At 45.3% G+C, this 27606-nt stretch overlaps 1 protein-coding gene across 3 annotated transcripts in view; it reads left to right on the top strand.

Annotated features, from left to right (window-relative positions):
• TSHR (thyroid stimulating hormone receptor) overlaps nucleotides 1–25866 on the top strand; it is a 159933-nt gene extending 134067 nt beyond the window's left edge. For all 3 annotated transcript variants that reach the window (XM_043920155.1, XM_043920156.1, XM_043920154.1), the window contains 2 exons: nucleotides 21465–21653; nucleotides 22941–25866. In XM_043920155.1, coding sequence (XP_043776090.1) covers nucleotides 21465–21653; nucleotides 22941–24354 — 1603 coding nt within the window. In that variant the 3' untranslated portion in view covers nucleotides 24355–25866. The remainder of the gene's footprint in view (nucleotides 1–21464; nucleotides 21654–22940) is intronic.
• Nucleotides 25867–27606: the final 1740 nt, after the last annotated feature.

The following is a 27606-nucleotide window of genomic DNA, read 5'->3' as shown; positions in this document are numbered from 1 at the left end:
TACCATTTCTGTCCTTTATGGAAACCCTCTTTGCATGAAAATGTTCCCTTGGTATCTCTAATTTTCTTGAAGAGATCTCTAGTCTTTCCCATTCTGTTGTTTTCCTCTATTTCTTTGCACTGATCACTGAGGAAGGCCTTCTTATCTCTCCTGGCTGTTCTTTGGAACTCTGCATTCAGATGGGGGTATCTTTCCTTTTCTCCTCGGCTTTTCACTTCTCTCCTTTTCACAGCTATTTGTAAGGCCTCCTCAGACAGCCATTTTGCGTTTTTGCATTTCTTTTCCACAGGGATGGTCTTGATCCCTGTCTCCTGTACAATGTCACGAACCTCCATACATAGTTCATCAGGCACTCTGTCTATCAGATCTAGTCCCTTAAATCTGTTTCTCACTTCCACTGTATAATCATAAGGGATTTGATTTAGGGCATACCTGAATGGTCTAGTGGTTTTTCCTACTTTCTTCAGTTTAAGTCTGAATTTGGCAATAAGGAGTTCATGATCTGAGCCACAGTCAACTCCCGGTCTTGTTTTTGCTGACTGTATAGAGCTTCTCCATCTTTGGCTGCAAAGAATATAATCAATCTGATTTCAGTACTGACCATCTGGTGACGTCCATGTGTAGAGTCTTCTCTTGTGTTGTTGGAAGAGGGTGTTTGCTATGACCAGTGCGTTCTCTTGGCAAAACTCTATTGCCTTTGCCCTGCTTCATTCTGTACTCCAAGGCCAAATTTGCCTGTTACTCCAGGTGTTTCTTGACTTCCTACTTTTGCATTCCAGTCCCCTATAATGAGAAGGACATCTTTTTGGGGTGTTAGTTCTAAAAGGTCTTGTAGGTCTTCACAGAACTGTTCAACTTCAGCTTCTTCAGCATTACTGTTGGGGCATAGGCTTGGACTACCGTGATACTGAATGGTTTTCCTTGGAAATGAACAGAGATCATTCTCTCATTTTTGAGACTGCATCCAAGTACTAGATTTTGGACTCTTTTGTTGACCATGATGGCTACTCCATTTCTTCTAAGGGATTCCTGCCCACAGTAGTAGATATAATGGTCATCTGAGTTAAATTCACCCATTCCAGTCCATTTTAGTTCACTGATTCCTAGAATGTTGACATTCACTCTTGCCATCTCCTGTTTGACCACTTCCAATTTGCCTTGATTCATGGACCTAACATTCCACGTTCCTATGCAATATTGCTCTTTACAGCATTGGACCTTGCTTCTATCAACAGTCACATCCACAACTGGGTATTGTTTTTGCTTTGGCTCCATCCCTTCATTCTTCCTGGAGTTATATCTCCACTGACTTCCAGTAGCATATTGGGCACCTACTGACCCGGGGAGTTCCTCTTTCAGTATCCTATCATTTTGCCTTTTCATACTGTTCATGGGGTTCTCAAGGCAAGAATACTGAAGTGGTTTGCCATTCCCTTCTCCAGTGGACCACATTCTGTCAGACCTCTCCACCATGACCCATCCATCTTGGGTGGCCCCACAGGGCATGGCTTAGTTTCATCGAGTCCTTGAATGTGAAGTCAAGTGGGCCTTAGAAAGCATCACTATGAACAAAGCTAGAGGACATGATGGAATTCCAGTTGAGCTATTTCAAATCCTGAAAGATGATGCTGTGAAAGTGCTGCACTCAATATGCCAGCATATTTGGAAAACTTAGGAATGGCCACAGGACTGAAAAAGGTCAGTTTTCATTCCAATACCAAAACAAGGCAATGCCAAAGAATGCTCAAACTACCGCACAATCACACTCATCTCACACACTAGTAAAGTAATGCTCAAAATTCTCCAAGCCAGGCTTCAGCAATATGTGAACTGTGAATTTCCAGATGTTCAAGCTGGTTTTAGAAAAGGCAGAGGAACCAAAGATCAAATTGCCAACATCTACTGGATCATTGAAAAAGCAAGAGAGTTCCAGAAAAACATCTATTTCTGCTTTATTGACTATGCCAAAGCCTTTGACTGTGTGGATCACAACAAACTGTGGAAAACTCTGAAAGAGACAGGAATACCAGACCACCTGACCTGCCTCTTGAGAAACCTATATGCAAGTCAGGAAGCAACAGTTAGGACATGCAACAACAGACTGGTTCCAAATAGGAAAAGGAGTACATCAAGGCTGTATATTGTCACCCTGCTTATTTAACTTATGTGCAGAGAACATCATGAGAAACACTGGGCTAGAGGAAGCACAAGCTGGAATCAAGATTGCTGGGTGAAATATCAATAACCTCAGATATGCAGATGACACTACCCTTATGGCAGAAAGTGAAGAGGAACTAAAAAGACTCTTAATGCAAGTGAAAGAGGAGAGTGAAAAAGTTGGCTTAATGCTCAACATTCACAAATCTAAGATCATGGCATCTGGTCCCATCACTTCATGGGAAATAGATGGGGAGAGAGTGGAAACAGTGTCAGACTTTATTTTTTGGGCTCCAAAATCACTGCAGATGGTGATTGCAGCCTTGAAATTAAAAGACGCTTACTCCTTGGAAGGAAAGTTATGACCAACCTAGAGAGCGCATTAAAAAGCAGAGACATTACTTTGCCTACAAAGGTCCCTCTGGTCAAGGCTATGGTTTTTCCAGTGGTCATGTATGGATGTGAGAGTTGGACAGTGAAGAAAGCTAATCGCCAAAGAATTGATGCTTTTGAACTGTGGTGTTGGAGAAGACTCTTGAGAGTCCCTTGGCCTGCAAGGAGATCCAACCAGTCCATCCTAAAGGAGCTCAGTCCTGGGTGTTAACTGGAAGGACTGATGCTGAAACTGAAACTCCAATACTTTGGCTACCTCATGCGAAGAGTTGACTCATTGGAAAAGACCCTGATGCTGGGAGGGATTGTGGGCAGGAGGAGAAGGGGACAACAGAGGATGAGATGGTTGGATGGCATCACCGACTCGATGGACATGAGTTTGGGTAAACTCCGGGAATTGGTGATGGACAGGGAGACCTGGCGTGCTGCGATTCATGGGGTCGCAAAGAGTTGGACACGACTGAGCGACTGAACTGAACTGAGCTGTAGACCATTAGTCACAGAATCATTCTTGACCTTCCTCTCACACCCCATATCCAAATCCATCAGAAAATCCCACTGGTTCACCTTTTAAAACTATACAGACTCCAACCACTCTCAGCATCTCCACTGCTACCACTCTGGTCCAAGAACCATCCTGTCTCTTGTTGGCCTGCTTGTTTTCACCCTTTGCTCCCTTTGGTTTACTTTCAGAGCAGTAGTCAGTTTGACCCTTTTAAGGTTAAGTCAGACTATACCATTCCTCTGAAGGCTTTTGATCTCTCTCTGATGAGAAGACAGAATCCCTTGAATGGTCTACAAGGCACGTATGACCTGCTCCCCGTAACGTCTGACATCTTCTCCCATGTTTCCTGCTCTCACATCCCACTGTCTTAGCTCCAGCCACACTGGCCTCTCTGCTTGTTTAAACAAACCAGGTACACGCTCACCACAGGGCCTTTGCACTGACTGGACTCTCTTCCTGGAATACTCTTTCCCAGATATAAGTGTGGCTTTCTCCCTCAGCTCCTTCAGACCTCTGCTCAACCAGCTCCTCAGTGAGGCCTTCCCTGACACCCTCCCCCATCTCTAACTGTGATCCAACTCTGGGCTCTTCCCTTCCCCTACTCTATGTTGCTTTTCCCCATGGTATTGATCATCATCAGCTAACATATTGTGTGTTTTACTTTTATTTTTAAAAAAATTGTTCTTCTTGCCCAACTAGAATGTAAGCAGGAGAAGTACAGTAATTTCTGCATGCTTAGTTTACTGCTATACCTGAGACATAGAAAACAATCATCAATACTTATTAAATAAATGCATATCCTATTTTAAAATTCGTTCAAACAAATAATGACAGGCTAACTGTCTTGAACTTAAAGCCTCTAAGCCCTTGTTATCAATCGATTAATTAAACTCCTTTTTAAACAGTCAATTAACCTTCTTTCTGCTCTTAGATGCATTTCCATCTACCAATTTACAGATGTGACTACACATTCATAATGAATCAGTGTCTACATGTTGACCTCTAGAGAAGCATGTTCATTGCAAGCAGACATAAAAGAGACTTGTAATTGCTGCTGAAACACTGGCGAGCCGATCAGTGCTTATTTAAGTTGCAATTGAATTCATCAAAGGTTAACTGTGTATTTGATCATGATAAAACATCTCACCAAAAAAAAAAAAAAAATGGACATTGTTCCAATGTTTGGCAATGCTAGAGCAGATAATTGCTAATGAGAAGCAATTTGTTCTTGCTGTGACGTCAAATATCAGTTGGCTTTTTTTTTTCCCCCTGGCATCATTAAAATTTGGTGATATTCTTGCCCAGGACATAACCCTGCAGGATTCATTCCATCCAAACTCAGGTCCTGTTACTTTCATTAGACACTTAACTTGAGAAGGTTCCCATGACCTAGGCAATTAGACTTCGAACTGTCTGCCAGGCTTGGCTCAGCTGCATGCTGTTTGTGAGTAAATACTGGCTAGAGACAAATTCTCTTGAAGCTCAGTGTCCCTCACTTGATGAGCTCTTTGTGGAAAGTGCCAGAGTCAGACAGGGGAAGCAAGGCCCTCCAGCTTGTAGACTTCACTCTGCATGGCTGCATTTACAAAGGAATTCAGGTCCCTTGCTGGCTGATAGCTACCCTCCATATCCTTCTCACTCCAGTACCAACACTTACAAATTTTAACTGTACCCTGAAGGGTTTGAGAAAAGGTACACCACTAGGAAATTCTGGGTTCAAAGTGGTCAAATAAAAATGTAGGCAAATGGAAGGAGATACAGCTTCAAATAAAATGATCCCTGCCTTGGTAAGTTAGAGGATTTCTGCAGACTAGGGCTCTTTCCCCACCAACTCCAGATCTGGAGGTTGTCCAGTGTGGCTCAGCACTCAGTGTGTTATAGCCACGCTTTCCGGGAAACAGACTCACTCAGAAGGACAATGCAGATAGTGGAGTGCAGTTTATTACACCGGCGGGCCCAAGGCAGAGTCTCCTCTTAGCCAAGGGCCCCGACCAGCATTTGTGAAAATCTTTTATACCCCATGTGTCCAAACCCACTACCCCAATTCCCTTGAGACTTACATAAACAAAGGAAGGGTAAATACAACTACAATAACCCCATCATTCACGTGTTATGTGTTCAAACAGTCAATAATCAATAAGCCCGCAGTTACATTCCAAATAGTTAATAACTGATAAGCCTGTGCTTACATTCTGATAGATAGTGTCCGGAGGCAGGGGTGATTAGTGTCTGTTCTTCAAGATTCCCCTGCCCAGAGGGGGGTCTTATCCTTCCATTGTCATTCCCACAGGCGCTAAGCACAGAGTTCAGAGTCCACTGGAGAGGTGGCCGCGCACGATCAGCACAGACAGGCCTGAGATGGAGTCCAGGCCCTATGAATTCTTTCTTCATTCCCCCCTCTTGATGCTCTTAGTTTCCATAACGAGCATCATTTATTGAGATATATTGTACCTTAGCCCTCCTGCCACCCACATGAGAGAATGCTATCAACCTCTGGGTTACAAAATTCACAAGGCATTGTAGGAAGCAGGGTCCACAAAGCAGTATGATCAAGATTACTATAACAACAATTCATTAGACATGGCTTTCACTTGATTTTGCATATCCTCCAAGGCAGCAGATACATCTTCAGACAGGTCAGGGATGTACACACCATTCGCCAAAGTCCCTCCTTGGGCTGCTGTGAGTATGTCTAATGCCATCCTATTTTGAATTACTGCCTTCCTCATCTGAATCTGTTCTTCGTTCAAAGCTTGAGTGGCTTTAGTACTGTCTAAGAGGGCCTGTTTAATGAAATTAGTTAAGGCCTCTACCTTAACCATGATATCCGTTGTCCCTACAGAGGGTATAAACAAGGCAGCAAGATAGTCATACCATTGGAACACAGATTGTGTCCATCTTGCATGCAGATAAGGCAGGTTTACTGGAGGCTGGTGTAGGCTAGGCTTAATACTGCCATGGGAGAAAGCAAATCCTAATGTGCAACGCCCCACCCAGCCAACTGGTAACCATGGCCATAAGTTAAGCCCACAGAGCCACTGGGTCCCATTGGGGGCTACCCAGCGGATTCCAGGATTATATTTCCAGTCGGAACTGGGCCACTGAACAGACTGATTGGGGTGATAGGTAACTTCCAAGATTTGTTTACATTGTTCAGGGGGCAAATAACCCATATATTTTAATTCTTTTGGGTCTAGGGGGTGGTCTCCAAATACAAGTTTCTGTTCTTTTTGTTCCCAGCAAATAGTAGCAGGGGTAATCAACTGTCCTTTCTCAGGAGTCATCCAGAAATATTCATCCCAGACCTGGTAGTATTGCTCAAGGTACCAGGAGGCCTGTCCCCCTTTTGTTAAGGGAGCCCTTTTTCTCTTTAATTTTCATATATGAGGTATAAGCCTTTGTTATCTCCATAAGGCTGGTGTTCATGTTAAATGTAACCCTATGTCCCTGGCCCATTGATGGCTTCTTCTTACACCAGGAGAGCAAAGAAAGGTTATGGTTGGTGAGAGAGAGAAAAGTTCCTTTCTGTTGCTCTAAGAAGGAACACAGTGGTATAAAGTCCCCATAACGGAGTGGCGATACCCACCAGGGGAGTCCGTCCATTACTGACAGGGGCATGGCCCCACATACCCAACAGTTGGAGGAGTTGTGGAAGTTCGCGTAAGAATGTGCCCACGAGATGAAGACGTTGTCCTGTGCAGGAACACTGGTCAGGTTCAGGATTGCGTTGAAGAGGCAGAGCAGCAGGAGTCGTTTACCCAGCTCCATCCTGTAGAGGGCTCGTCCGGGATCTCCTTCTCTTCTTTCTCTTCAGAATGATCTTGGTTCCCCGTGGGTCGGTGGGGTCCTTCTGGGTGGTCCACTCCGCGTCTTCCGGGTCAGCGTGGTATGCCTTCTTCGCTCTGGTGTGATGGATCAAGGGACAATACCTGCAACTTTAACTGCAGTAGGGGTAGTTAGAATAACATAAGGGCCCTTTCACCAAAGGGCTAGCAAATCATGTTTCTAATCTTTGACCCATACTTGGTCACCAAGTGTAAACTCATGAATCTGTTCCCCAAGGGGGAACGGCACCCTTTCTTGTACAAACTTAGTTACCCGATTTATTACCTTACCCAGTTCCATCTGCTATGAAATCCTATCCCCCCTTACCTGAGGCAAATTTGTTGACACCTGTTTTATTATGGGAGGAGGCCTCCCATACACAATTTCATATGGAGAATAGCCTTGGGACTGTGGGGTCATCCTGAGTCTGAGCAGAGCCATTGGAAGCAAGTCCACTCAGGAGCAGTCAGTCTCTCTGATCCACTTGGAGAGTCCCTTTAAGTGTCCAGTTGGTTCATTCCACCATCTCAGAACTCTGGGCCTATATGCAGTGTGCAGTTTAAAGTTTTGCTTACTTGTTATACTAAATTAGCTACAAAAGCCGGGCCATTGCCTGATCCAATGCTGGTAGGAAATCTAAATCTAGGAACCATTTCCCTAATCAGGCACCGGGATACTTCTGATTCTCTTTCAGTCCAGGTAGGAAAAGCTTTTACCCATCTCAAGAATGCACATACCATGACCAGCAGGTAACGGTAGTGTCGGTGAGGTTTCATTTCAGTGAAGTCCACTCCCAGGTGTTCAAGGGGCAGTGTGTGCCTTTCAGTTGAATACCCGGAGGTTTTTGTCTGAATATCCAAGAGGCAGCATTAACCTGTGAGCAGTCAGCATGGCCTAGGTGGGTCGCTTGGTGTGTCTGGCTTACCAGAGTGTGTGCCAGCTCCTCCGGTACCAATAATTTGCCACTTGGCAATTCCCACCCTCTCTTTTCAGTCTTGATGGCCCCTTCCACTTTGGAATACCCCAGAGCTGTTGTCCCTGTTTTATCAGACGAGTGCCATCAGTATATAGGACCCAATTAGAGTCTGGAACCTTGAGTCCTTTTTTAAAACAAACCCCAGATACCTTACCTCCTCTTTGTAGATCTGTGCCTTCTTCTTCGACACCCGGTAATCTGCTTTCATCAACAGCTGGAGCAGTGCATTTGTCCCTTTCCAGCATTTTTCCTTGGTCTCAGGCAGCCAGCAGCAGGTCATCCCCCTATTGTAGGAGCTGACATCCATACTCTTCCGGATGGAATGAGTCCAGATCAGAAGCCAGGGCTTCCCCAAAGATGGCTGGGAAGTTTTTAAACCCTTGTGGGGGAGTCCAGATGAGCTGTTGTTTGGTGCTCCCCACTGGATCTTCCCATTCAAAGGCAAAGATGGGCTGTGATGCTGGGGCGAGGTGTATGCAGAAGAAGGCATCCTTGAGATCTAGGCAAGTGTAAACTTTAGTCCTTGGTGGGAGGAGGCTAAGCAAGGTATAGGGGTTTGGAACAGTGGGGTGTAAAGTCACAGTAGCCTGGTTGACTAGCCTGAGATCTTGTACAGGCCTACAGTCCTGTCCTCCTTCCCTGTTGACTGGCAGGATTGGCGTATTCCAAGCCGACTGGCACTCTACTAGAATGCCTGCTTGTTTCAATCTATTGACGTGGGGCAATATGCCGGTTCAGGCTCCATCCATAGCGGGTACCGGCGCCCTCTAACCGGGATGGTGCCTGGTTTGAGTTCCATTATCACTGAGGCGTGATGTTCAGCCAGCCTGGGGGGAGGGGGTGTTGTCTTCCACCCAGACCTCAGGGAATAATTGAGTTAACTCCCTCATGCTCTTCTGGCCCACCCGGTTCTGCCTTCAGAGGCTCATGCAACCTCCACTCATCTTGGGTTGGTATTGAGAGAGAGGGCAAATAAGTCATAGAGTCCGTCCAGAAGGTGGGCCTCTCCTCAGGGGAGAAAGTCACTTGTGCTCCTAGTTTGGAGAGCAAGTCTCTTCCCAACAGGGGTACTGGGCACTCAGGAATGTAGAGGAATTCATGAATCACTTGGTGCCCCCCCCCCCCCATCTGACATTTTCTGGGCTGGCAAAACGATTTAATCATCTCTCCTCCCGATACCCCAGTTACAGCGGTAGTCTTTTTGGACAGTGGTGCCACAGGTTTTGTTACTACCGACAGTTCTGCTCCTGTATCCACCATGAAGTCAGTGTTTTGGTCCCCCACTTTTACGGTTACCATGGGCTCTCAGGGACCTGATATCTCTGAGCCCTGGCAGCCCTAGTTAATTTCCAGGTCAGCAAGCCCCACAACTGCGGGAGCTTCCTCTTCCTTCCTTGCCTTAGGGCATTCATTCTGCCAGTGGCCAAAAGCTCGGCGCCAGGCACACTGGTTTGGCTGTAATGGGCCCAGGGCCTCCCTTGGGACCGGCTGAAGGACTGTCCTGTCCCTGGGGCAGATGAGGTTTTCTGGAGGGCCCGAGGTAGACTTTCCCAGAGCAGCAGCTTGCACTATAAGTCTCTTGTCTGTTCTCTTTCGTTCCCTCCAGCTCTCTGGCAGAGCGCGGTCTCTGCTTAATTCCAACGTCTCCCTCCCCCTCTTGTCAGTACTCACCGGGAGAGGCGGGTATAGCTTGGGCGGTTCGGGTGGAGCGGGATCCTGGAAGTGTTGGCCAGAGGCTTCTGTCACCGGATCGGAGCCTGCCCAAACAGCGGCTCTACGAACTCCGGGAAAGCTGGCGGAGGAGCAGCGGCTGTTGCAGAAACTTCACCTGGCCCTGGATTGGGCATTAAGGAGGCCTCCGGTCCTGGTGAAGCACTGGGAGGCAGGCGCGTCATTATCCAGCATGGGGGAGGGGTCAGGTCATCCCCGTCCAAATCCTGTAGAATTTCCTTTTTTATCATCAGTCAATTTTTGTGCCATTAATATTTTTCCCTTTCCCTTCTGGATACAGAACCTTGTCCAAGTAGGAGGGTCTCAAGCTAACACTAGCCATGCATGAGTCAATAGATGGATATTGATCCAGGTGTCCTGGCTCTCCTGTGACTACTGTGTAGATTGCTTCCACTATTTTTAAGTTCACGGTGTTCTCTGGTGGCCATCCTGCTCCCATAGGGGGCCATTCAACCTCACAGAGTATGTGGAGGCAGTTAGGCTTCACCTTCACCCCATAGTTTCTTCTTAATCCCTTCTTTAAATTTTTCACTCCAATACAGTTGCCTTAGATTCACTTCACCCCATCTTGCTTACCTTCTCGGACCTTCTTCTACATTTCCTTTTCGTTCTGTCTACGAAGTTCTCAGTACCCTATGTACTTCTGATATTTCCACTCAGTAACACTTAAATTGCCATTCTGCCTCCTTCCTAATTGGGGTGAGAAGAGCCTTACCTGCCATATCCCAGAGGGAGAAGGGGGATCAGCGTGTCTTCACCTGCTGGTCAGCACAGCTGAACCAGAACATCACATGGTCCAAGACTGTTTCTCCCTTAAAGTCCATTCTGCCTTGGTGGGCTTGATCAGGTGTGGATGAAAACACAGATGGGTTAAATATCTCATGTCCCAGGCCATCTCCGGAAAAGCCAATTCATACTCACTTCTGTTTCCCCCTCCTTCTAGCCTAACAATTCCGGGGGGGGGGGGGGGGGGTCAAGAATTTCACAGCAGACGGGACACCTCCTGGGGGAGGGCAGAATACGAGCATACTAGGACCAGTTTCTTATCCTAAAAATCCCTTGGCGATCGCTTGGTAGTAATTTTCCCTGAGACGGCGTGGACATACCTCCTAAATGTCCTTCACAAATTTCCTTCCTAAACCCTAGCACGCTCGTCGACCTGTGTACCAAGCAATCGCCACCTGCCTACTCCAGGCTCCTGTGGGTCCCGCTCCTTCTGGTCCCTCCCAGGGGGGTGATCAGGCCCCCTCTTCCACCCTGCTGGGTGGGCTCCTCCTCACCTGAGCGCTCAGTTCCCCTGCTGCCGTCCACTACCTGACAAAGCGAAGAAACCGGGCTTTGAAAGGCTGAATTCTTCCAGAGGGGTGAGGCGCCTTCCCCCCTCTAGGAGATTCAAGCCACAAAGCCTCGGGGTGGCCTCAAATGAGACCTGTCTCCTCAAAGTGAAGAGTTTCCCGGCCAATGCACCAAATGTTATGGCCACGCTTTCCGGGAAACAGACTCACTCAGAAGGACAATGCAGATAGTGGAGTGCAGTTTATTACGGCGGCGGGCCCTTGGCTAAGAGGAGACTCTGCCTTGGGCCCGCCGGTGTAATAAACTGCACTCCACTATCTGCATTGTCCTTCTGAGTGAGTCTGTTTCCCGGAAAGCGTGGCTATAACAAGTGTGCTGATTCTTACCTCCTGCCCATTTCTACATGAGAAAAGGAAGAGCGATTAACAGTCAGAGATGATGCATTGAACTGAAGCTTTTATTTTTTCTCCCTCCTGAGATCCCCTTAAGAAACGTGGGAAAGAAAATTTTAATATACAGAAATCCACAAGGACAAAGAGGACAGATGAGGACAGATGGGTGGTCTAGAGAGCTACAGAATTCGGGGTGGGGGGGGAGGCAGAGGAGAAGGAGGGCAAAGCTTAAAGTGCCCACAGGAAGCCACATTCAGAGGCAACTGTCTCACCCTGCAGCACCTCTGAAGGGTGTGTTGGCGGGTATTTAGAGGTGATGGACGTAGCAAGAGTGACATATAGGGCTAAAAACAAAAGGGTTAATTAAACGTCTCTGTCTGGAAATGAGGGTTTCTCAGGTGGCTCAGTGGTAAAGAATTCGCCTGCCAATGCAGGAGACACTGGTTTGATCCTTGGGTGGGGAAGCAACCCACTCCCAACCCTGGAGTGGGAAATAGCAACCCACTCCAGTATTCTTGCCTGGGAAATCCCATGGACAGATTTACATGGTGGGCTACAGTCCATGGGGTCACAAAGAGTCAGACACGACTGAGCGACTGAACAACAATCTGGAAATGGTAACCCTCTACCCTTTTTATGCAAAATGTCAGCTGCCAAGTACCTCCTCTCTAAGCTGGAGATTTGAAGTACCTTTTCTGAAGAAGTTGAAAAACTCTAAAATAAAAAAGACCTCCATGTTGGCATTTTAGGGCTCAACAGCAGAATGGCCAGCTCCCTACAAATTTGCCCTAAAGCAAAGTCTACTGGTAGACAAGCTCCTGAGATCAGATTTTCAGTGCCTCAGTCTTAAGCGTGAATGTGACAACAAGGAACACCCATCAAAGAATGCTACTAACGTCAAAGATGGAAACCAAGATAAACAAATATATGTGTAGGAGCGGGTCAAGGGCAGGGACGAGCCTGGAGCAACAAAAGGCATGCAGAGAACAGAAAAGAACATTTTACAAAGCAACAATTAGCGACCTGAGGTTAACCTGAGAAGATGTTTTGTCCCTGTAACGACAGTGATAATAATGGTTAATATTTACTGACAGCCCACTGTGAGCCCCCCCCCCCCCCCCCCCCCCCCGCTCAAGGAGACAAGGAATCGGAGGGACAAAAAAATTAAGTGGCTGATAGTTAAGTTTAGTCAGTGGGGAAAGGAAAACGCAAATCCAGATGGTCTGAATTTAAAACCCCTGCTCCTGACTGCTGCGTGTGCTTCCTCAAACATGCCATAAAAAAGGAAGATAAGACAAGAAAGCACTGTAAAAATGTATTCGACAAATATGTATTCAGAGCCTTCTGTCTTCTAAGCACCAGCCTGGGTGCAAAACCCTGACAGTAAGCCCCGCTCTTGTCAAGCTCAAATTAGAATCTTCAAAGCCAGGCACAGAAAGACAAACACCACATGATCTGTCTTACCTGTGGAATCTAAAAAAGCTGAATTCATGGTAACAGAGTAAAACAGGGGTATGGTGGTGGTCGCCAGGGGCTGGGGGATAAGGAAAACAAGAAAATGTTGGTCAAAAGGTACAAAGTTTCAGTTACATAGCCTAAGTTCTGACAGTCTAAGGTACAGCCTTGTTGTTGTTCTCTCTCTAAATTCTGTCTGACTCTTTTTGACTCAATGGACTGTAACATGCAAGGATCCTCTGCCCTCCACTGTCTCCTGTAGTTTGCTCAAACTCATGTCCATTTAGTCGAGATGCCATCCAACCATCTCATCCTCTGCCACTCCCTCCTCCTTTTGCCTTCAATCTTTCCCAGCATCAGGGTCTTTTCTAATGAGTCGGCTCTTCACATCAGGTGGCCAAAGTATTGGAGCTTCTGCTTTAGCAACAGTCCTTCCAAAGAATATTCAGGGTCGGCTTTTTTAGGATTGACTGGTTTGATCTCCTTGCAGTCCAAGGGACTCTCAAGAGTCTTGTCCAGCAGCACAGTTTGAAAGCATTAATTCTTTGGTGCTCAGCCTTCTTTATGGTCCAACTCTCACATCACTACATGACTACTGGAAAAACCATACCTTTGACTAGATGGACCTTTGTTGGCAAAGTGATGTCTCTGTTTTTTAATGTACTGTCTAGGTTTATCAATAGCTTTCCTTCCAAGGAGCAAGCATCTTTTAATTTCATGGCTGCAGTCACCGTCCACAGTGATGTTAAAGCCCAAGAAAAAAAAAAAATCTTTCACTGTTTCCACTTTTCCCCCTTCTATTTGCCGTGAAGTGATGGGACCAGATGCCATGATCTTAGTTTTTTGAATGCTGAGTTTCAAGCCAGCTTTTTCAGTCTTTTCCTTGACTCTCATCAAGAGGCTCTTTAGTTTCTCTTCATTTTCTGCCATCAGAGTGGTATTTTCTGCATATCCGAGGTTGTTGGCATTTCTCCTGCAGTCTTGATTCTATCTTGTGATTCATCCGACCTAGTTTTCACATGGTGACTGTAGTTAACAATACTATAGTGTATATTTGATATTTGCTCAGAGAGTAGACATAAAGTGTTTTCACCACACACAAAAAATCATATCTATGTGAGGTGATGGATATGTTAATTGTGGTAATCATTTCACAATGTATACATATATAAAAACATCACTTTGTATACCATAAATACATATTATTTTTGTCAATTATTACCTCAATAAAGCTGTAAACTTTAGAAATTAATTCATTTTAAAAATTCTTAAGATTCTTCAAGCCAGGCTTCCGCAATACATGAACCATGATCTTCCAGATGTTCAAGCTGGTTTTAGAAAAGGCAGAGGAACCAGAGATCAAATTGCCAACATCCGCTGGATCATCGAAAAAGCAAGAGAGTTCCAGAAAAACATCTATTTCTGCTTTATTGACTATGCCAAAGACTTTGACTGTGTGGATCACAATAAACTGTGGAAAATTCTGAAAGAGATGGGAATACCAGACCACCTGACCACCTCTTGAGAAACCTGTATGCAGGTCAGGAAGCAACAGTTAGAACTGGACATGGAACAACAGACTGGTTCCGAATAGGAAAAGAAGTACGTTAAGGCTGTATATTGTCACCCTGCTTATTTAACTTATATGTAGAGGACGTCATGAGAAACGCTGGGCTGGAGGAAGCACAAGCTGGAATCAAGATTGCCGGGAGAAATATCAATAACCTCAGATATGCAGATGACGCCACCCTTATGGCAGAAAGTGAAGAAGAACTAAAGAGCCTCTTGATGAAAGTCAAAGAGGAGAGTGAAAAAGTTGGCTTAAAGCTCAACATTCAGAAAACTAAAATCATGGCATCTGGTCCCATCACTTCATGGCAAATAGATGGGGAAACAGTGAAAACAGTGGCTGACTTTATTTTTCTGGGCTCTAAAATCACTGCAGCTGGTGACTGCAGCAATGAAATTAAAAGACGCTTACTCCTTGGAAGGAAAGTTATGACCAACCTAGATAGCATATTAAAAAGCAGACACATTACTTTGCCAACAAAGGTCCGTCTGGTCAAGGCTATGGTTTTTCCAGTGGTCATGTATGGATGTATGAGTTGGACTATAAAGAAAGCTGAGCGCGGAAGAATTGATGTTTTTGACCTGTGGTGTTGAAGGAAACTCTCGAGAGTCCCTTGGACTGCAAGGAGATCCAACCAGTCCATCCTAAAGGAGCTCAGTCCCGGGTGTTCATTGGAAGGACTGATTTTGAAGCTGAAACTCCAATACTTTGGCCACCTGATGCGGAGAGCTGACTCATTTGAAAAGACCCTGATGCTGGGAAAGATTGTGGGCAGGAGGAGAAGGGGACAACAGAGGATGAGATGGTTGGATGACATCACCGACTCAATGGACATGGGTTTGGGTGGACTCCGGGAACTGGTGATGAACAGGGATGCCTGGCGTGCTGTGGTTCATGGGATCACAAAGAGGGGGACACAACTGAGTGACTGAACTGAACTGAAAGTATCAATTGAAATTTAAAAGAGTGGGGGGGGAAAGTCATTTTTTAGTCATACAGGATCCAGAAAACATCTTACATATATCACTTTTCTAAGAAATTACTTGAAAATATACTCCAGGGAATTATCTGGCTGTCCAGTGATCAGGACTCTGCATGTTCACTTCCAAGGGTGCGGGTTCAATCCCTAGTCAGGGAACTAAGATCCCCAAGCCATGTGGATTCAGGAAGAGACTCCCACTGGAGAGAGAGCAGAGACTGAGAGAAGGTTGAACTTCAATCTGTAGGCCATGGGTTTCAAGCTGGAAAGCAACAAGATGAGATTTAAGTTTTAGAAAGAACATCCTCTCCTAAGTCTAAAGGCAGAGTTAGTAGACACTTTCTGGGAGATCACTCAGGAGGTTTTTGCAAAACTCAGTTGAAACGTAATTCAAACCTGAACTAAGGTGGTAGTGATAAGAACCGTGACTCTGCAGACATATCAACTGCTGACCTGAGATCTTATTTGGGGTCTAGCTCAGTTGCATTTTACTGTAAATACTCATGGCATGAATATTTCTTTTCCATTGATGTTCCTTTTTAAATTATTTGATGCTATACTGTGCAGTATTTTATGGAACATAGTGTATAACTTTACATAGCCACATCTTTCACTATTTCTATCGTAATTTGTAAATTGGATATAATGCCTAAAAACACTTTCATGCGTATATATATACATATAATCCCCTTCCTCTTGGACTCCCTCCCACCCCTCTTCAGTTCAGTTCAGTTCAGTTCAGTCGCTCAGTCATGCCCAACTCTTTGCAACCCCATGGACTGCAGCACGCCAGGCCTCCCTGTCCATCACCAACTCCCGGAGCTTACTCAAACTCATGTCCACTGAGTTGGTGATGCCATCCAACCATCTCATCCTCTGTCATCCCCTTCTCCTCCTGCCCTCAATCTCTCCCAGCCCTCCAGGTCATCACAAAGCACCAAGCTGAGCTCCCTATGCTTTATAATAGGTCCCCAGTAGCTATCTTTTTCACAGGAGTGTATATACGTGGTACCATATGTACATGGCATGAATATTGAGCAAGGACAAGAGAGAATCCACAAGGACACAAGCCCTGGAAGATGGTAGTTGGTAGGCAGGAAATAAAGAAATGCCAGTAGGCTTAAAGGGAAGAATCATTTCATCATCTTGAGAGGAGAGGTGATGCTGAGTCCATTGGGAAGTGTAAGGAGCTCCTCCCTTCCTTCCTGCAGATCTCTAGATCTCTGCAGGGGAGCTGAAACTGATGCTCAAAGGGTGAGGGGCGGCAGCTGTTCTCCTTGCTTGACTCTGGAAGGGCTTAAGGGGCAGGCGTGGAGTGGCTTGCGTCAGGAGAGCGCAGCATCTCGGGGCACTCTCGGAGCAGCGGGCTTAATGGATGCTTAGAGAGACATCGAGTGGCTCCTGCCCGTGGGGAGGGAGATGGCTCCAGATTGATCCTAGTATTAAGTGGATCTAGATTGGGCTGCAAATGGCTCTGGCCCCTGAGATGAGGTTGGGGAGGAGGGAAAGGCCGCGGATCTTCAGGGCGCTGGCAAACATGGGAGGAAGGGTAGATGTGATTCACGGTACGTTAGGAAATCACTGCAAGGTTTTGAGCAAAGCTTTTGACCTTGCTTCACTCATGTGTGACGACTACCCTGGCTGCTGTGAGGAGAGTGGATTGGAGGCAAGTAACTGGCAAGACCAATACAGGAACAAGAGATGCTGTTAGCTCGAGCCAGAGAGCTCCCACGAGACAGGCAGATACACGGATTCCAGCTCTTTTGGAGTTCAGCTCCCTGGTTTCTGCTAGCTTAAATGGAGGAGGAGCAGGTTGGCATGCGGATGGGGTATTAGAAGCTAAGTTCGGGATGGATCTGTTCAGTTGGAGATGCCTGTGAAAAATTCAAGTGGAAATGTCCAATGAGCAGTTGAATATATAAGTCAAGATCTGCGCTGGAACTGTATTTGCTAGGTCCCTTGCTTCTGACTTGAGCTTAAATAAACTCCAGATTGTGGCAAAGAGGGCGTTAACATCGAACACCTACGATATGCCAAGTACTAATTATGTTACAGATGTGTGTCACAAAGTTTATACACATTTTCCAAAAACACCCTCCCAGTTCAGCGCCATCGGGACCTAACTCTAGACTACCTGGGATACACTCGCTGCAGACACGCAGACAAATCGGGGAATACATTCCTCACTCCCAGATGCCTAATGAGTTCCTGAAGGGGTCACTGCACCTGGATCTAAGGTCAAAGAGTCCAGGGACCTGAACGTAAGAGGTAGAGAAAAGCTCCCAGGAGACTGAATCTGAGAACTCTAGACCCACATCCTGGCTCCACCCTCAGTCAGCTGGATCTCTGGACACAAAGGATGTCTCGTCTCTTTGACTGCTGCCTGGCCCACAGACTGCTTTGCAGAGTGGTGAGCTGTCTCTTTTCAGCAAATACCTGCCCCACTGATATCCTCACCGCCGGATCAACTAAGTGAAAGTGTTAATCGCCCAGTTGTGTCCAACTCTTTGCGACCCCATGGACTGTAGCTGGCCAGGCCTCTCTGTCCACAGGATTTCCCAGGCAAGAATACTGGGGTGGGTACCATTTCCTCCTCCAGAGGATCTTCCTGACCCAGGGATGGAACCCAGTTCTCTCACACAGCAGACAGATTCTTCACCCTCTGAGCCACCAGGGAAGCCCACAGCGAGACAGCTATGGCAGTTTTAAAATAAGGCACCAAATTCCTGGACGCTCTTCCCACCGAGAAGGAGATGATGGAGGAGGATGCCTCCCCTGGGTTGGCAGGTCGGCCCATGAGGTTCAGTATCTCCTGCCCTTGAATCTACCGGTTCTCCTAGAATGCCCTCTCTTCAGATGATTCCTCTCATAAGTAAGCCACCATTTTGTGAGAAGCTCAAATCACTGGGAGAAGGCACATCCGCAGTCTCAGCTGAATGCAGGGTTGAGCCGTCTCAGCCCTGACACCAGAACGTGCAAGTGAAGCAGCCTGATTAAACCCCCAGCCTCCAGCCACTGAGCCACCCTAACCACTGAGTCAGCCCAGCTGAGCCCCAGACAGCGTGGAACAGACACAAACCGTCCCCTCCACAGCCCTGTTCGAAATCCTGGCCCATAAAAGCTATGCTTATAATACAAAATGGTTTGATACCACTTAGTTTGGGGGTATTTTGTCATGCAGTAACTGGAACGGTTATTAAAGGGGTTTCTCAAGAACTATCTTTTAAAATGCAAACACATTACTTGGAAGGATAAACACCTTCAGATGAACACACACAATCAGTGTATCCAACAGACAGCAAAGCAGAGAAGGAGAGCCAAGAGATGCTCTCCTGTTTCACTGACAGAATAGACACACAGAAGTGGCTTCCAGAAAAACCGGAGGCAGAAAGTGGCCGCACCTTGAAGGCTTAAAAGAGAAAGATGTGCATCAAAAGCACAGGCAGGAGGGCAAAGTCCAACCGCATTTACCTCACAGTTGTGCTTCATTCCGCAACTCTCTCACTAGCTACGAAGTCATTCATATATGCCAGTTTTCCAAATGTACTTGCTTAATGTTAAAAATCACCTGGAGATCATGAAGTAATGCACAAAGAGCAATTATTACCCGCCTCCCCCCAGGGAAGTTTGGGGTTCTCGAGGCAAGTTTACTGGAGTGGTTTGCCATTCCCTCCTCAAGGAGGGACCATGTTTTGTCAGAACTCTCCACCATGACATGTCTGTCTTGGGTGACCCTGCACGGCATGCCTCGAGAACCCCACGAACAGTATGAAAAGGCAAAAAAGATATGACACCAGATCCCCAGGTTGGAAGATGTCCAATATACTACTGGGGAAGAGAAGAGAAATAGCACCATAAAGAAGGCTGAGCGCCGAAGAATTTATGCTTTCAAACTGTGGTGCTGCAGAAGACTCTTGAGAGTACCTTGGACTGCAAGGAGGTCAAACCAATCATTCCTGAAGGAAATCAACCGTGAATATTTATTGGAAGGACTGTTGCTGAAGCTGAAGCGCCAATACTTTGGCCACCTGATGCGAAGAGCCAACTCATCGGAAAAGGCCCTGATGCTGGGAAAGATTGAAGGCAGGAGGAGAAGGGGATGACAGAGGATAAGATGGTTGAATAGCATCACCATTTCAATGGACATGAGTTTGAGCAAACTCCTAGAGATACATAGGACAAGGAAGCCTGGCATGCTACAGTCCATGGGGTCGCAAAGAGTCAGATACAACTTAAAACTGAACAACAACAGCAAGTTCTAGGAACCTTGAACCTTGAGAATGTAAATCCCAGCAAAGTTCAGTTACAATGATGTGGAGGAAGAAGTTGTAAACATTGCAATTCATTTGCTAATCAGCTTAATATTACATGCTAATTATATGAGATATTAAAAATATGAGTATAAAAAATAAAGAATATTTAATGAACATTGATAAAATATGAGAGGTGTCAGGTTAAAATTTGTGGTTTATTCAAGCCATTATTCAATGCAAGTAAAAATGATGGGGCAAGATACACAGGTAGACTCTAGAACACAGAAAAGAGCAAAAAATGTCTAAAAGCCATGAATTAATGCTACCTAAGGGCTGCCGTCTATGGGGTCACACAGAGTCGGACATGACTGAAGTGACTTGGCAGCAGCAGCAGCAGCAGGTAACTAATGCTAATGTCTACACTCTCCCAGCCTCACTACCTCCCCATTGTTTTTGGAAGTACCTTGAATCTCACTTTAGTTTGTTAATATAAACCCTAGAGTTTTTTTCCAGGAATACATTTAGAACCTTGTAAAGAATGGTGAGATTGTTCTGTCATGAATTCACCATGTAACTGGTTATGACTCCTAAGTTCTGTATCATTAGACAATTTTCATGATACTGGTATTGATCTGGATCAATGAGTAATTTATCAGTCCCCAAACCCTAGTCCCCACAGAGACTGGGAGCAACTTAGGCCCTTTGAACCTGTTCAGATTTATTCTCTTGCCTTGAGACCCCTTAGTAATTATATGGTGTAGTTTTCCAGAGTAAAATTGACATCCGTCTCTGATTCCAAGAGTTTGTATGTACTGCAATGGGTAAAACAAAATGTCTGATGAACTATTTATTATTTGTATTGATACTGGAGTTCTAAGCAATGAAAATGAGAATCCCAGGAATAGAGACATGATGTAGAGAACAGACTTGTGGACACAGCGGGGGTAGGAGAGACTGGAATGAATTCAGGAGTAGCACAGACATACATGTACACATATACACATATATACATATATACATTACTTTGCCAACAAAGGTCCGGCTAGTCAAAGCTACGGTTTTTCCAGTAGCCCTATACGGATGTGAGAGTTGGACTATAAAGAAAGCTGAGTGCCGAAGAACTGATGCTTTCGAACTGTGGTGTTGGAGAAGACTCTTGAGAGTCCCTTGGGCTGCAAGGAAATCCAACCAGTCCATCCTAAAGGAAATCAGTCCTGAATATTCATTGGAAGGGCTGATGCTGAAGCTGAAACTCCAATACTTTGGCCACCTCATGCGAAGAGCTGACTCATTGGAAAAGACCCTGATGCAGGGAAAGACTGAAGGCAGGAAGAGAAGGGAACGACAGTGGATGAGATGATTGGATGGCATCACCAACTCAATGGACTTGAGTTTGAGTAAACTCTGGGACTTGGTTATGGACAGGGAGGCCTGGTGTGCTGCAGTCCATGAGTCGCAGAGTCAGACATGACTGAGCAACTGAACTGAACTGAACTGACATACACTACCGTGTGTAAAATAGCTAGCTAGTGGGAAGTTGCTGCGTAGTACAGGGAGCTCAGCTCGGTGCTCTGTGATGACCTAGAGGGGTGGGGGTGGGGGTGGGGATGGGGTGGGTGGGAGGAAAGCTAAAGGGGGATATATGTTTATGTATACATATAGTTGATTCACCTTGTTGTAAAGCAGAAACTAATACAGCATTGTAAAGCACTTATACTCCAATCTGAAAGTTTTTTTAAAAAAGGGAGTACCTTGCAGTGTATCAACTTAGAAGCATATTATTCCTCCTTAGACCAGTGGCTGTGTGTAACATCTCAGGGGGCATGTTCAGTAGAAGAAGGCATCATGTCATCTCCCCGTGAATCTCAGGCCTGTCTGGACTCTAAGAGGCCCTGGCTGCCCGCCCTCTGATCACTGTTGTCTCCCTCTCAGGGACCTCTCTTACACCAGTGTCACTGCCCTGCCATCCAAAGGCCTGGAGCACCTGAAGGAACTGATAGCAAGAAACACCTGGACTCTAAAGAAACTTCCTCTTTCCTTGAGTTTCCTTCACCTCACACGGGCTGACCTTTCTTATCCGAGCCACTGCTGTGCTTTTAAGAATCAGAAGAAAATCAGAGGGTAAGTGGCAGTGTCTGGATTAAGTGACAAAAGGTTTTAGTGGAAGTTGAATTAATTTCTGGGTTTGAGGAAGAAGTTCTGTTGTTTGCAAAAACAGGTGGAGAAGAATTTGGAAGCGTCTGTAAGAAACATGAAGTCCATGGGACACAGTGACTCTGCAGACCAAAAGTGTTTGTAGATCAGAAATAAGGCTTGTATCTCTGCATCAAAGCAGAGGAGGGGAGGATTTTAGGTAGTGATGCAGGAGAGACAGGAATGATTTCTCATGAACCTCCAAACAAGGTAGAATAGGCAGTCCGCTGCAGATTTTAAACATCACTCCATAGATGAATCTGCTCAGCAGCTGAGGCCATCTAAGGAATCTCTTTGGGATCTATCTGGTGGGCTAGTGAAACCCTAAAGCTTACTTCCATAAGCATGCCTGCACAATAGTGTCCCTTTATTCATCTGTTCAGTAAACATTTACTGAGCACCTGTTATGTGCCCGGCACTGTCCTATTCCCAGAAATGAATAGGACAGACCAGAGCCTTCTTGCATTTTGTTTACATTCTAGTATGGAAGTCAGAAAAGAAACCGGCAAACAACTAAGAAGATCTCAGATAGTGCTATGAGGGAAATGAACACAAGGGTCAGACAGTTTATTAAAAAAGAGGAAGAAAGGTTGTTCTGAGGAAAGACAATTTGAGTTTAAAACTGAATACTCAGTAGAGGCAGCCAGGAGTTTTTCAGGCAAAGGGAACGTGGAATTCTGAAGCTCTGAGTAGGAATAATAATAATACTAACAGCAACTAGCAGAGTCAGACACAAGTGAACCCACACACCCTCACACGCACATCTACCTGGTACTAACAACATTCCAGGTGCTGTCGTAAGAACTTTAAAATGATACACTCATGTATTCCTATAACAACCCAAAATAAAATACTCTCTCTCTCCCGTTCTATACATAAATAAACCAGTACTCATAGACCTTCCCAAGGTGAAATAACCAGAAAATAGTAGAATCGGGTCTTAACCTAGGCAGACTGGCTCTAGTATCCATGATTTTTTTTTTTTTTTAATCACTGCTGTTCTTGAGCTGGTTGCAGAAGAGAAATAAGGACAGTATGTCAGTGGATCATACTTGGGTAGGGAAGGTAATAGGAAATGATGCAGGAGAGACAGGCCTGACCACATCATGTAGAATCCTGTGTATCATACTACTTAGTTTGCACATTTTGCTAAGTGTGGTGGGGACCATTAGTGGGTTTTCAACAAGTGGTAACTTTCTATCCACTGCCTTGCAGAATCTTTCAGTCTTTAATGTGTAACGAGAGCAGTATTCGGGGCCTGCGTCAGAGAAAATCTGCCAGTGCTTTGAGTGGTCCCTTCTACCAGGAATATGAGGAGGATCTGGGTGATGGCAGTGCCGGGTACAAGGAGAACTCCAAGTTCCAAGATACCCACAGCAACTCTCATTACTACGTCTTCTTTGAGGAACAAGAAGATGAGATCATTGGTTTTGGCCAAGAGCTCAAAAACCCCCAGGAGGAGACTCTGCAGGCCTTTGACAGCCATTACGACTATACCGTGTGTGGCGGGAGTGAGGACATGGTGTGTACCCCCAAGTCGGATGAGTTCAACCCCTGTGAGGACATCATGGGCTACAAGTCCCTGAGAATTGTGGTGTGGTTTGTGAGTCTGCTGGCTCTCCTGGGCAACGTCTTCGTCCTGGTCATCCTCCTCACGAGCCACTACAAGCTGACCGTGCCACGCTTCCTCATGTGCAACCTGGCCTTCGCAGACTTCTGCATGGGGTTGTATCTGCTCCTCATCGCCTCCGTAGACCTCTACACTCAGTCCGAGTACTACAACCATGCCATCGACTGGCAGACGGGCCCTGGCTGCAACACGGCTGGCTTCTTCACCGTCTTTGCCAGCGAGTTGTCTGTGTACACCCTGACGGTCATCACCTTGGAGCGCTGGTACGCCATCACCTTCGCCATGCACCTGGACCGCAAGATCCGCCTCTGGCATGCCTACGTCATTATGCTGGGGGGCTGGGTTTGCTGCTTCCTGCTCGCCCTGCTCCCTTTGGTGGGAATAAGCAGCTATGCCAAGGTCAGCATCTGCCTGCCCATGGACACCGAGACCCCTCTTGCCCTGGCGTACATTATCCTCGTTCTGTTGCTCAACATCGTTGCCTTTATCATCGTCTGCGCCTGTTACGTGAAGATCTACATCACAGTCCGAAATCCCCACTACAACCCGGGGGACAAAGACACCAGAATTGCCAAAAGGATGGCTGTGTTGATCTTCACTGATTTCATGTGCATGGCCCCAATCTCTTTCTACGCTCTGTCGGCCCTTATGAACAAGCCTCTCATCACTGTTACCAATTCCAAAATCTTGCTGGTCCTCTTCTACCCACTTAACTCCTGTGCCAATCCGTTCCTCTATGCCATTTTCACCAAAGCCTTCCAGAGGGATGTGTTTATCCTGCTCAGCAAGTTTGGCATCTGTAAACGCCAGGCTCAGGCATACCGAGGTCAGAGAGTTTCTCCAAAGAACAGCACCAGTATTCGGGTCCAAAAGGTTCCCCCAGATGTGAGGCAGAGTCTCCCCAACGTGCAGGATGGCTATGAACTGCTTGAAAACTCTCATCAAACCCCAAAGCAGCAGGACCAAACCTCAAAAGAGTATAAGCAAACAGTTTTGTAAGTGGTACAAGGACTTAGGTTGGTTTTTTGAGCATCATTCCAACCATCAACACAACACACGGCTGATCTAATCTGTAGGTAATGTTCATGTCTGGAGAAGGACTAGCAGTAACCTAATCTTTGCCTCCAAGAAGGAAGAGAGGCAACTGGCGTGTCTGAATTCCAGGTGATATCAAAGTAATCTATACGTCCTGGAAGATTCACTGGATGTTAAGTGCAGCGATGACACTGTAAAATGTTTCATACATACCAACTGAGCCGCGTTGACATTGCGCTTACTCACTTTTATATAGCATTTCATACTAAAGATTTAGCAAATGGCAATCATTAACTTGGTTGGTAACCACAAGACAAAACTGACTCTGTGTTGGTTCAGTACAATTTCACGCTCACTGATAGAACCCAAGAGAGTTTGATTTCCACAAAACTGAAACGTCCAAGAGGACATCATACAAGGAACAGCTGTTTTGACACATGAAGGGGAGAAGAAGGCTTTGAGTTGTTTTGTTCCGACTCTGAAACAATCATCTCTTCACAAGAATCTACCTGAGTGGGAACCAACTGTTGCCTGGGAAAACTGGCAAGATCTCAGCTGTTGTGCTGAGCAGACTAAGAAGAGCTCTTCTTGGCCAGTCTCCTGGCATTAAAAGCATGTACTCGAGAAAGTCCTTCCAAATGGCAAGTGGGAATTATGAGCTGGGCATTCTGGATCACCCGCTTATTAACCAAGCAGGCTGGGCATCTGTTTATTGTTGGACCTTGGCCAAGTTACTGGGTCTCTGCAGTCTGTAGAAATGAAGGAGCTTGATGGCCTCTTCCAGTTTTAAAACTCCATGGATAACCCTCCCCCTCAAAACATAGGTTGCCATGAGGAAGAGAAAGAACAATAAGGAAGCAGAACCTCTGGTTTTCCCATCTTTCAGCGCTGCCATCTCCCCTTTGGAGCCTAGATATGTGACCAAGGAAATGTTTTGTTTCATTTTTTGGTTATGATCTGAACCAGAAATTCTAGTGAGTAACCAACATATCAAGCTGGCTCTGAATCACTCATCTAATTCCTAGAGATGGTGACCCTGACTCACCTGGAATCTCTCAATAGCCATATTCATTCATGATTATCATTGAGATGTGGATTGGACATTTCAGCAGAAATGTTATACACACCTAAAGTCATGACTTATCCACAAGTTCACTTGTAACTAATGAAATTAAACAAATGTGTTACCTTTGACATGTGTTTTTCATCTGTGACATTTTGAAGCATCACATTCTGATAAATAATGTTTTACCTTGAGTAGCTGAAATAATGCTTTGATAATAGTCCTAGAAAAGTAACTTCTACAGATTTGTTGCTAAAGTTTGCATTTGTGACATGAAGTAAATTTTCTTCCTATGAAATGACTGTGCTGAGTTCTAAAGTATTGCTTTTTATAATTTGTGAGCTAAAACTAAAGGCAGGAAAAAATTGGCTAATAAATCCATATCAATAAATTATTAACTACGAATAACTTAAGTATAACATTGTATCTTGGTTGTAAATGGCCTTTATGTGAACAAATTTACTCATGGTAAAATGAACTATGATTCATTGACAGGCAGTGATAGCTAAGAGAAAAAAAATATTGGTATTTACACTAGAAATTTATATAGTGCTCTGTGGCCCAGATGGTAAAGAATCTGCTTGTAATGCGGGAGACCTGGGTTCGATTCCTGGGTTGGGAAGATCCCCTGAAGAGGGGAACTGCTACCCACTCCAGTATTCTGGTCTGGAGAATTCCATGGACAGAGGAGCCTGGCAGGCTACAATCCATGAGGTCGCAAAGAGTCAGCCACAACTGAGCGACTCTCAGTTAGTAATGAAGACAGTGTCTGTCAGACACAGTTATGTCTGACTCTTGGTGGATGACTTAGGGTGCAGAAGGTCATAGCCTAGAACTCATTCACAGGATAAGGTTGGAGCTGTGGGAGAATGGTCTTCCCTGCAGAGCAGAGTCCCAAGAGACCCCAGAGTCTGGAAGTCACAGGATTAAGAGGCAAATTATGTAATTAATTGCAAGTCCATCTCACTTGGCCCCTCCCATCCCCTCTCATTCCATTTAGTTAGAATAACTGACACATTCAGGGTTCCTCCCAGGTTGAAATCAAGAAACTGACTGGAAAGAAAGTGAATGTTCAGTGTACATAGGGCTAAGTTTCTGGTCTAGGGCAGGGGGCAGGAAGCAGAGACCTGAACTCACTTGCCCCCCTCCTCCCTCACACTGTTAAGTGAAGCCTGGTCATTGATGCGAAGGCATCAATATCAGTGCCCAGCCAGCGAAAGGGGGAGGGAGATCTACATCATTTGCTGACATGAACCATCCTCATTCTTTAAGCAAAATAAAAAATGAACCATAATAATTACCAGACATTTGAGAAAAATGAAGTACATATCAATAGCATGGAAAAAAAAGAGCAAATTGAACAAACAGAACATTACTCCAGAAAAGTCTGTTCAGAAACACAGTATTATTTTTAAATTTCTAATTAATAATATCAGATAAATTTAATAATCAAAAGCAAGAAGGAGTTTTGGCAAATTTAAAATAGGATTGCCAAAGCAAGAGATTTAACTGAAGGACCAGGAGCTAAAGCAGAAGAACTCTAGAATGTTGAACAAATAAATAAAGATATGAAGTATCTGACAAAAGTTGAAAGATATAGAAGATCGGCCTCAAAGTCCAACATAAGTATAACAGTTTTAGAGAAAATATAGAAAACATAATAATAACAAGAGCCACAGAAGAAGAAAACTTCTTGAGCGGATTGACAGTGTCTCCTAAGTACTATGGGGATGGATGAAAAAGAGGCACATGTAGAACAGTCCATATAAAGTATCAGAACACCAAAAGTAAAGGAGAGATCTAAAATGTTCGAAAGCAAATGAAGAAAGAGAAAGAGAAAAAAAAAAAAGTCAGGTATTATAAACAGCTAACAAGTAGCTGCTGCTGCTGCTAAGTCACTTCAGTTGTGTCCGACTCTGTGCGACCCCAGAGACGGCAGCACACCAGGCTCCTCTGTCCCAGGGATTCTCCAGGCAAGAATACTGGAGTGGGTTACCATTTCCTTCTCCAATCAGGGTGACCTTTAATTCAAGTTAACAACATTGTACACTAGAGGACATGATGCAATGTTTTCAATGCCTTGGGAAAAAGTATTTTAAACTCCAGAAAAATAAATGACCCAATCAAAAAATGGGCCAAAGATGTAAACAGAC

The sequence above is a fragment of the Cervus elaphus genome, chromosome 12, assembly GCF_910594005.1.
Source record: "Cervus elaphus chromosome 12, mCerEla1.1, whole genome shotgun sequence".
NCBI lineage: Eukaryota > Metazoa > Chordata > Mammalia > Artiodactyla > Cervidae > Cervus > Cervus elaphus.
Note: the sequence above shows the minus strand (reverse complement) of the source record. Positions and strands in the feature narration are given on the sequence as shown.